We start from the raw sequence: 12,038 nt of genomic DNA, 5'->3' as shown, positions 1-12,038 counted from the left end.
GGTCTGCAGCCACTCTCTGTTTCATGAAGCTGATATTGGCGTCTGTATGCTGCTCAAGTCGATCACTCCAAGTCAAGGACACGGGGAGGTTAATGTCAAAGTGCAGCATCCCTCTTCAGTCAGCTGTCACTAGCTCTGCAGAGAGACAAGCACTTAAGAGTGAGGGAGGGAGGGGAGGGAGGGATGAGGAAGGCAGTGGGATGTTTTTTCAATGAAAGGGCCGAAACTGTACGAGATGTATTCTAAACATCCTTCTATTTCTGTCACACACTGTTTGATGCTGGTCTGACTGCTGTCAATAAATGCAGTAGTTCAAACCTTTAAGGACAAGTCTCTCTTAAACGGTATTTTGGTTCCGATCTAAATCTCGAAAAAAAAAGGGTGAAAAACATACAGATTCATTTTTTAAAAGGGCACAAAAATGTTATTAAAGAGTAAATCGCTGTAGTTTTTAGAGAACGTCACTCAAAAAGGAGGCAACGGGGCGTTTGTTGGGGACTATTTTCTACGGCGGATTAACACAAATCAAATACAAAACTGTCAGCAGCTGTTTGCCCAACTGAAATATGAATGTCGTTTGATTTTTCGCTACCGAGACTCAAATCATGGTTGATTCTGGTCTTTTCATGGACATGGATGTACCGGATCATATCGGCATTTGAAATGGCTACATTTAATGTAGACTGATATGTTGACTGAATAGCCACAGCGTCCTCGCCTAGCTAGTGTGCTAGTCGTTAGCTCCCCAACTGTCCCTGTGAGTCATTAATAAATCAGGCTTTGAGAACCGCTGATGTTAGAGGGGGGGGGGGGGACTTTCTGGTGTGACCGTCAATAGGTTCCAGTGGTACCATGCAACGTGAACCACCTGTATAATGCTAATAAAAGGGTGGTGGGAGGAGACAGAGCAGCTGGTGCAGAGGAGGTTATGTTGGTGTATTATTGTTGAGAGGATGGACGGTGGGGAACACAGGAAGTGAGCTCCCTTTACTAGAAATACAGTCAACAAGGCGGAAAAACAGATGCGTGTGGCATGAGAGCACGAGTACAGGAAGGAGGAATAAACCCATGGAAGCAGAAACAGAGGAGGGAACAGCTAAACCCCTTCCTCCTCTGGGTGCAGATCTCCACTCCAGATGCTCTGTGCTATTGGACCAATCCCATTGGACTGCACAGTGCAGATCCTGGTCCTGTGAGGCGGACTGTGGAGCTGTTGGTACCTCTGTGGGGTACTGCTTTCCCTCTAGGCTATCAAACACAAGCCAGCTTTCTAGAAAAAAAGAAAAAGAAGCGCATGTGTCCAGGACCTTGTTTTCCAGAAAGACTGTCCTGATGCAACTTGGCCACTGGGTGTCAAACGTTCAAACCGACCTTCTTGTTTTTACTCCCAAATAAAATGATGAAAGTGTTGTCTCTGTTACAACCTGTCTCACTATGTTGTAGTGATGCTTTCATGTTTCCACATCTCAGACATTTGGTTTGGTGGGTACAAAGTTATTGTAACTAAAAAACAAAACACAAACTATATTGCTACTACATTACAACTCATACTACAAGTCATAGAATCAGTGAAGGTGAAACTGTCTGTTTGTCTGTCATTAAGTCAGTGGTGTGCTCCAGAAGTGCTGTAAAAGCTTCAGTTACATCACATTCACTTCAACATATCTGCTGAAGTCAACACACACGTCCAAACTATTGGCAGTGACAGCCAAGGTGTGTGTGTGTGTGTGTGTGTGTGTGTGTGTGTGTGTGTGTCAGTGTGTGTGTGTGTGTGTGATGACCTCAGCAGAGCTGCACGTGTGTGTGGAGCTTCTGGAAATGATGCTCCACTGTCACATGTGTCTGCAATGACTTGTACTGTACAACACACACACACACAAACACACACACACACACACACACACACACACACACACACACACACACACACACACACACACACACACACACACAAATGCAGACCACTCAGAAAAGCAAAAAAAAACAATGCATCAGATACACACATGAACCTATGCTACTGCAGAGTGGCCATTTCTTTTACACACACACACTCTCTCACACACTCTCTCTCACACACACACACACACACACACACACACACACACACACACACACACACAGTTCTGTATCAGCCATACAAACAGTGAAGGTACACACACTGCAGGGAAGTGTTCTCATGCCTCAGCAGCAGCTCCTCGTATGACACAGACTGCAGCACAACTTCACCTTGTTTTGCTTCCAACAGGAAGCCCAGTCAACCCTGGATGATCTTCAATTTAAGGACAATTAAAGTAAAAATATACTGTGTATATATATTAAATTATATAATAAAGTAAAGTGAAATAAAGAACCCCTGGGTGCTACCCAATGAGCACCTTTTCAAGTGTTGCATGAACACCGTGTGAATGGATGCAAAAAGTGTTCATGAAACCACATTTTGAAAGCAATTTGTAATTGTCGTAAAAAGATTTTCACATGCAAAATAAAAAATAAATGCCATGATCACATTAAACAAGAATATCATAATATATTACAATATCATAAAATCCTTAATGTCATTACAGCTTCTAGACTCTTTAAAACCTCTCGGCGAACTTTAAAAGTAATAAAAACACTCACTGAGTATACAACATAATCCAGGTTATGAAGTTATCTATGTCTATAATTGAGCATCAAACACCCTGATTTTCCTAAATGTGAAAAACAACCTGCCAATGCGGTTTCAACTGGTTTCATTACAAACTGGTTAAAATACATTTGTCAGGAAATTAAAAATAAAGCAGGTTTTAAAGGGGTCAAAATATTCTTACTTACTACTATTCTTACTTCCATTGTCAAACTATGGAGTCTTGATTCGTAAAGATGAAGACATCCTTGGTTTATATTTCCCTAATAACTTCTTTAAAAAGGCTCAATGGTGTGTCTCCATCTATTTAAATATACAAAACTAGAGACCATCTTGTGCGATTAAGGGCATAAAAGTGGGAGGGCCAATGGGCTCAATCCCAATGATGGCGGTTTTGTCATCTCAGGATTCGAAAGAGCCTGCTTCCTGTCAAATAACAAGCCTGCAGGGCAGAAACGGGCTCAAGGACAAGGTTTGCCCTTCTGGACGTTGAGGATGGATGAGCTTTGGGTTTCTCCTTCAGTGCACACAGCAGGAGTCAGGTGTGGTACAGCCCCTCCATCACTGCTGAGGCCTCCAGCGACTTCCACATGAAATGAAAGTTTAAAAAAAGCTCAAAGCAAAGATGAACCGGGTAGACAGGAGAGGGGTGTGAAGCAGGGACGAGACAGAGGATGAGAAAAAAAGCCAAAGCGTGTCAGGGAGGAAAGAAAAGGAGCTGGCAGAGATGTAGCTGTTGTCTCAGACAGCAGATCTCATTGATGCGTCGTGATACTGACACGTGCCCGGACCCTCCGACTAGATATGACGATATATGTCTATTGTTCAGCTAACACCTTATTGTTGTTCTCCAGACCCTTTCATGTCCATTCTCCAGCAGACTGGTCCGTTTGTCTTCTCAAGGTGGACTCATTTAGGGTGATGGAGCTCTCTGCCCCTCACAGTTTGAGTAGCGCCTCACCACACTCTGCTCACTGCATTCCTCAACAACATACACCTGGTAGTACTTGTGTTTTTATACTGGATGTAGCTACAACCAGCTACACTGCTTTAATCATCGCAGCAACAGCTGCAGACGCTCAAATTTTTTGTGTCTATTATATATATATATATAAATATATGTATATATATATATATGTCATAAACTGTATTAGGGCTGCAACTAACGATTATTTTAATAATCAATTAATCGGTTGATTGTTTTTTCGATTAATCGGATAAAAAAATGTTTTTATCAAAAAAGCGTTCATTTCCAACCCTTTATTCAAAAACAGAAGTGACAGTGCAAAACATCTTCAGAAAGTGCACAAACAGGTTGCTCCTTGAACATCACTGAGCTGTTAATTAAAACAACAAAATGGACTAACACTAAAAACATACACATCTATGCTTTACATCTGCCAAATGTGAGCCCTTTTTACTGTAATTGATCCCTCCAGAGGCTGCATTTACATACCCTGCTTTATCAATATGTATGAAATACAGAGGGAAGCTGTACTGCTACATATAGAGCGTTCTCTTCCTGAAACTCTTTCATTCTGGGTCTCTTATGACCACGACGTCACGTTGTTGGCCCAACTACGTGATTTGCTTCATTCTACTTTGAGTAAAAAAATAAAAAAAACCTGCAGCCAGATCCGCCGGTGTGCCGGTTTAACGTTAACGAGTGACAGCGTGAACTGAACCAGACCGGGGGGTGACGGCATGTTTCATCACGTTACGTTTTTTTACAAGCAAGACTGAACTGTAACGAAACATAAAGTAACTTTAACGACAATACACAACCCAAACACGTTAGCTAACGTGATAGTAAGCTGACTAGCTTCCATTAAAAACAAGTTTGAGGAACATGAAGACGCTGATTGGCCAAGACTCGACTTGTCAAAGATCTTCTATTTTTGAGAACATCACAACCTCAGCTTTTCTCGTGTCTCACTCTCAGAAACGCTGGCCGGCCAGTTGCTCTGCTCTTTTTTTTCTTCTCCGCGATTTATTGCCCGGCGTAATAATCGCGCGACACAACGAATCGATAATGAAATTCGTTGCCAACACTTTTGATAATCGATTTTTATCGATTTTATCGATTCGTTGTTGCAGCCCTAAACTGTATATACACACACTATACACAGTGATCATAAAATACAACGGTATAACTAAACAATGGACATCGGCTGCAGCTGTGACACTCGTCATGTTGTTGGTCCTGTTGCCTCGACTCCTCCTCTCTCCTTGTGCATTTTGACACAAGGAGAGGAGGCGAGGAAAGGAATCTGGGATGTACAAACTGGCCTCTAGTCACCCGACCTTCTCCACCCAAAAGTTTCCACTTTTCAGTACATAACCGGCCACCTCCAGTGTTGCTTTGTGCCTTTGCTTCCCAGCCATCGGAACCAGAACCAGAACCAATGTTCCCTCTAATTTTTTTCAGCACTGAGCAATTTATTTTATTTTCTGAGCGCACATTTCAGCACTGTGAGCAATTCGCAACCACGCGACCTGCCGAAAATGACCACAAGCCTGCGTTAGCCATAGGGGATTCAAAGAGATGACAGCAAATGCATCAATATGTATACAAGGTTGATATTTATTCAATATCCTTTATAATGGCTGGACTTTGGGAACATTTTCATGATGGTGTTTTACCAGTCAGTTTAGTTGAACTTAAAGGATCTTTGTTGAACTTCAATAAGGGGAGGTTATGACTGGTTCACTGGTTATGACTGATAATGATATATATATATATATATATATATATATATATATATATATATATAAAAAATAAAAGTATCAAAGGTGTTCTCAGCAGGTACAACATTTAAGTGGAACTTCATTGAAAGAAAAATGCTAATGCAGTGCTTAACAATAATTATAAGCCTATTAAATTGACATGGTGTCATTTTTCCTAAAGGTAGCCTATATAAACAATTTAATAACTTCATATTCTTCATATTTAAATATGTCTGGAAGTGTCATCCTACCTGTGTCAGTTTGGACTATTTCATCTAGCCACTCATGTTTGAACGTTAGGCAGACCTTTTTCTGGGGTGCCTGCTCTGCCTTTCTTTTCGCCATGGTAGCCTATAACTGCTGGAGCAGGGCCGCCAAGAGGAGCATAAACAGCGCCGGCCCGAGCTCATGTGGTGCTCTGGGCGAGCTTCACTCCTGGCGCCCGGAGGAGGACAGCGGGGGTGGGGGGTGCTAACGGAGGCAGAGCGCTAGCAGAGGTACAGAGAGCGCATGTCGAGAAACGGGACGCTGATTGGCCAAGAAGACTCGACACGTCACATCAAAGATCTTATTATTGCAAAGATGGCTCACTCCTATCTCAAACACTGGCGCAAAAAAGATTTAAAAAAAAAAATAAAATAATTGTTTGTGCGGTCTGAAAAATCTATTGCGCGGCCACGTTGACTGGCCTGCGCGGCCGCGCACGCACGCAGCTTAGAGGGAACACTGACCAGAACACTCAACTGGATGAACACCCCGAGATAGACCTTAGAAATTACCCGATCGGGCCAGTGAACGTGACAAGCGAGCAATCTTACTTACTTACAAGGAAAACACACTGACATGCTGAACTCGTGCTGGCCGTTTTGCCAGCACTGCAGCTCTTGGTTGCATCGTATGGCACTGACAGTTTTCCCCCTTCTGGTGGGCTTTGATGTTTTGAGAGGAGGATCACATTCTCTATGGGAAGGGCGTCAAAGGTCATCAACCGGGAGTCAGCAGTTTGAACATTAAGGCGCGACGCGCTTGAAAGTTCTTAAAAAGACGCTCCGTTAGGGGTGTGCGGTATACCGGTTCAAACCATACACCAGTTTCAGATTTCCATATGGTATGAATTTTTCATATACTGTCATGCCGGTGATTACACATAACAACTGTTGTTGCGCTACAGCAGTCAACTAGACAGCGGTGCCATCAGCAACCAGCGCTGTCAAAATGCCGTGCATAGCCACAAGAACAGCAGGCGGCAACATTTATTCTTTACAGTTCAATACTGGGAGCGCAGTTGAGCTACTTAGCTGTCAGGGTAACTTGGTTCACTTAAGGTTAAAAATTACATGGCCAAATTGAATGCTGGGAAGTTGGGCGGCGAACAGCTGTTTGTGTGGCGTATCTTCTGGTCTGTCTCTTCCTGTTTTTTTTGTGCGCAAACTCTACCCACCATGCAATTCGGCGCTGTAATTTTATAACAAGTGTGAACCATGACTGAGTCCAGTTACACTGACAGGTAAGTAGCTCCACTGCGCTCCCAGTATTAAACTGGAAAAAGTCAATGTTGCTGCCTGCTGTAATTGCAGTTATGGACCGCTCGCTGACAACACTGCTGTGTAGTTGACTGTTGGCTGTTAATGGAATCAAAGTGTTTACTTGTTTAAAAAAATATATACCGTGAAACTGCCAGAATCTTACAAAATACCGTGATATGAATATTTGCCCATACCGCACAGCCCTACGCTCCGTGACCTTTGTTTCTCCGCAGGGTTTCTAAAATGTTTTCATATCACAAAATCTCAGTCCAATGCGCATTACAATAAGATATCAACACAGGGACCACTGTGGTGGCCCCTCAAGATCAAATCTGGGCCCACTTTCTTTTGTTCTATGCATGCTACTTTATTTATTGCTACGTATATTTAAGTTCCAACACAACAAGTTTAAATTTCAACTCAACTTAATAACTCATTGAAAAAATATATAATAGCATAATATTTCTAAAAATAAATAAATAATACAAATAAAGCAGCCAGCACAGAGAAAAAAAGAAAGTGGGTTAATATCTTATCACATGTGAGTCTGTGGTGTAATGCGCATTCGACTGAGGATTTGTGGTCTGAAAACATTTAAAAACATCTGCTGTCGGACACGGCCTCCTCCTCGTCCTCAATATACGCAGCTCCCATATGTCACTGAGAGGAAGTAGCCTACAGGCCAACTGTATATAGTCACCAGTACTTTAGACACACATTTTACGGACACACACCCACCCACCACCCACCACACACACACACACACACACACACACACACACACACACACACACACACACACACACACACAGAGGACGTGTGACTGCTTTGGGTGATCGTTATCACGTCAGCTGTGCGCGGGCATGTCAAAGACAATGTGAGACGATACGACAGCCGGAAGGTTTATCATACAGGATAAAAAAAATAAAACATGTACGCAACTCTGTCCGACATGCCGTCTGTGTTTAGCATCACAACTATGGAATAACACGTCAAATTGTGGTTAGCTTCTGATTATCATGTGAGGCGATATCAAGACGTCGCATGAAATGAACTGATGCATGAACGTCATATTAATGTGGCATTATGGCTGTCTCCGGACACGTTGGTCGTCACGGTGGACACTGCATCTGTTCAATACTGTTCAAGACTTACTGCTTGATAACAGACAGAAAGAAAGGAAGAAGGCTAGCGTTGCTACCCCTGCTTGGCCTATTGAGATGGAAACAGATCTCTCAACGCTCCACGTAGATGAGAAGAGGAGAAGGGACGGTGTGGGTGCAGGTCCGTTCTCTCATGTTAAGTGAACGCATTTGTTTAGGCATTTACTCGTAATCCAGCATTCCTGTATCTTGACAATAGACCGTATCTAAGAAGTGGACGTAGCAGTCGTATCGTCACACGTTGGTTTGTGGAATGATGTTTTGAAGCCTTGAGTTTGGCATCCTGTTTTGTTGCTAGCAAGCAATGAACGGAAGTGACCATATTTGGTCGCCGTGTACAGCTTTGGTGTAAATGCTGTATTGAAGAAGACTTGAAAGTAGAGATTGAGACCATAAACTAATTTTTACAATGTTTACTGAGAGAATAAATCAAGAGAGACGTACACTCATTTTCTCATAGACTTCTATACAACCGGAGGAGTCGCCCCCTGGTGATGTCAGAATCAAAATCTCAATTTTTAAGGCACCTTTACGTTAGCCTCACTTTTCAGAGCGGAGGATGCCGCCTGATCTTGACCCATAATAGGGACCGAAAGTCAGGATATCTCTGCTTCGAGTTTGAACATTCTTTTTTATTATTATTATTCTATGTCTCTTGTGAGCCCCACAAGTCCCAACAAGCCCATGAGTGCCGTGGATTAGAGTTCCCTCCAGCTGTGGACTGTTGCGAGTCGAGCGCTGACAAGATGGACAGGTTTCCATTCAGCTCACTGGACCAGGCTGAGCCGCTGGCTGATGGTTGTGCGTGTGTGGGTTGATGCTAATGATGCTAATACAGCACCGTCTCCAGGCAGACACAGCGGAACAATGACAGGGAGAGAGACGGGATGAGAGGACGGGTGGAACAGAGACTGAAAGAGAACGACCGCAAAATATTTAGAATGAAAAAATCAATAGATTAAAGGAAATAGAGATATAATGAGTCAGGATGAGGCTAAAAAGACACGAAGAAGAAAAAAAGCAAGACAAATAAAGAGAAGACGACAGACAAAGACAGTCAGCTAATTTAAGTCTAGACAGGGTTGACAAAAGTGTCCAGGCAATTACTCTAAATCTCCAAAGCGCACACACACACACACACACACACACACACACACACACGCACACACACACACACACACACACACACACGCACACACACACACACACACACACACACACACACACACACACATTCCCTGTACTTCTAGCTTTGTGAGGACCATTTGAATTCAGCCGAAGGCCACGTGATTTTCAATATGCAGTAAGCTATATTTTAGAAAACAACATTAATTAGTCACACATCGTGTCTCTGTAACAAAAGGAAAGGCCTTCTTAAAGTGGCGCATTTTTAAATTAACATCAATAAATTATCACTGTATCATAATAATTGTTAAAATGACTATCATCAGTGAGGAACTGCCACCTTCTGAGGGTGTAACTGAGTATTTGATCGGAACATCATGATTTGAGTGCTATTTTCAAGTTTGATTTGAAGACAGATGTAAAATCAAACTGTAACATTTATGCATCAGGGATAATATGTCTATAAACTGTCAAACCTAGCCGACTGTAGAACATTTCAGTTTATTTGGTGAGTTGGTTGAAGTATAATCTCCATGACCATATTCTGGATATGAATGAAGAATCTGCAGCGGGACCAAGTTAGTAGTCCGTTTGTAGTCCCTTTGGGCTACAGACCAATAACGTTCGAGGCGGAACCCATTGGTCAAAATGCCATTGTGGAACCCATCAGGCTATTGATGCGCACGGAGGACCCAGAGGCTAAAACGTCATCAGACCGATAGCCAACAGGTTCTGGTTTGGACTGTTGTTGCGGTGACAGATCATAAAACTTGGATCAGCATAAGAGAAGACAGGGAGCAAATAGAACTTTAACAGATCCCTGATCATGTTTTTTTTGCTGCCGATACGAATGCTGATCATTAATGATCCATATTAGCAGATACAGATCTCTTTATTGTGTCTCAAATTATCGCACCTGATCTACAAGGATCGAGAATATTTATTTGTTCCACCGTTCCAAAAATCATTTCAACACCTCTGAAGTAAATAAACCATCAAATATTCTAAATGTTATGCTTTTACCTAGTTATAGTCATCTACAGTGTTTTTTTTTTTCATAAAAACACACAATTCAAATGATAAGGAAAAAGATTGTGTTTTTATGGATTAAAACAAATGTTATTGAATGATAATGATAAAGATGTATTATAAGTGGCTTAGACCTAATGCCATAATAACAATAATAATAATAATAATAATAATAATAATAACAATAATAATAATAAACAGCTCATAGTTAATCTCTAACATCTATTTATGTTGCTGTGAAAACATCTTCTTCAAACACCTGGATTTATTTAAGTCTCTCTACAAAACTACATTCTACAATATCACATGTGAACATATCATGATAACGTTATAATTTATCTTCGCCCAATACTAATTGTCACTGAACAGAGCCTGAACGCATCATAATGTAACTGAACTGAACGCAGGGTAAACGCAGATGTGTGTTTTGACGTTTGAAGGGCTGAATTTAAAATGTGTTATCCACACACACACACACAGGTCCAGTGAGTGGTCCTTTATGAGCGCAGTGAACACGCCCACATGGTCCGTTTCAGCCAGTTTACCATCTTGAAACTTCACAATCTCACCCAGACGATCTTCATTCAAGCCCAGTGATGTAAAATATCACATATCATATCAAAATATTGTCTCAATGCCTACCAGCCACTGTGGACTCTAACCTCCAGAGAGAGAGACAGACAGACAGACAGACAGACAGACACACACACAGACACAGACACAGACACACACACACACACACACACACACACACACACACACACACACACACACACACACACACACACACACACACACACAGGGATCCAGATCACACAGAGAGAAGCGCCACTCGCTCACGGCGACTCACCGCTCTTGGCGTCCTTCCCGTCCAGTAAGGGCCGGTAGTCGCTCTTGGAGACCGTCTCCCCCACCTTGTCGTCGTAGCTCTCCTTCTCCAGCGAGGCCACAAAGTCTCTCTTCAGCAGGGCCTCAGCGGGGGCTCCGCCTGGCACCCCACCGCCGCCCCCACCCAGAGCGTCTCGCAGGCTCAGGTCCATAGTCCTGTTGCTGGAGAGACAAAAGGGGAGGTGGATCTGCGTTTACTATTTGTTACCCGTTGCTGCTTTTTGTCATCCTCTCAACGTCACAGTCACATTGCCTGCGTGTCGTCAATACAACTGTAACTTCTTCATCATGTGTATTCTATGTATGTGACTGAGTCTGTCACACCTTTTACAAGCCCAGTTCACTGACGTTAGTATTAGAGCCGAAGCTTGAAGCGAAATTCGATTTGTGGAAGTCAAATAAACTGGGGTGTAACTCTTTAAATGTTTAAATAGCGGAGTTAGTTGTACACGTTCTGTGTGAGAAAGACCTGCACTGTCTGTAGACACACTCTACTTCAAAGGGATCTCTTTACTGAGGAATGAAAACACGAGGAGTGGTCCGTGCTGTCTTCTTGGTCCTCCATTTGATGCTACAGCAGCTGAGTCACACCAATCATTCTCAACACAAAAGGTGTCTGGATAAGTAATGCAACAAAACAACATGTATTCATCAAGTGTCACGAAAACAACGACACACATTCACTTTTCATGGAAATAAATTACTTGTGGTTCTAAAGTAATGCACCAAATCATCCACTTTAGTGTAACCGCTTGCAGTCATACCTTGAAATAATTCTATCTGCTGAACTCACCCAATACATTCATGTTATTCATTAATATTGTGGCATAACACATCCAGTGTTACTACATTGATATTGCTGCATACATTCAGTGTTACTTCTTTGGCTTGACCTTTAACCTGTAAACACGTTGTAATACATAATAGCCACCACTAGGAGCACTATTTAAACGT

The 12,038-nt window shown here is 42.4% G+C and overlaps 1 protein-coding gene across 1 annotated transcript in view; it reads right to left on the bottom strand.

Annotated features, from left to right (window-relative positions):
- Positions 1–11,236, bottom strand: part of LOC306735377 (uncharacterized protein) — a gene marked incomplete at its 5' end in the record, with an annotated part of 69,496 nt that extends 58,260 nt beyond the window's left edge. Inside the window, one exon of the mRNA XM_079216837.1 lies at positions 11,047–11,236. Within this exon, the coding sequence (XP_079072963.1) occupies positions 11,047–11,236 (190 nt within the window). The remainder of the gene's footprint in view (positions 1–11,046) is intronic.
- Between the last annotated feature and the right edge of the window lie 802 nt (positions 11,237–12,038).

Source organism: Taurulus bubalis (assembly GCF_910589615.1).
Source record: "Taurulus bubalis genome assembly, chromosome: 1".
Classification (NCBI taxonomy): domain Eukaryota; kingdom Metazoa; phylum Chordata; class Actinopteri; order Perciformes; family Cottidae; genus Taurulus; species Taurulus bubalis.
The sequence above is the reverse complement of the archived record's forward strand: the minus strand, read 5'-3'. Positions and strand labels throughout refer to the sequence as shown.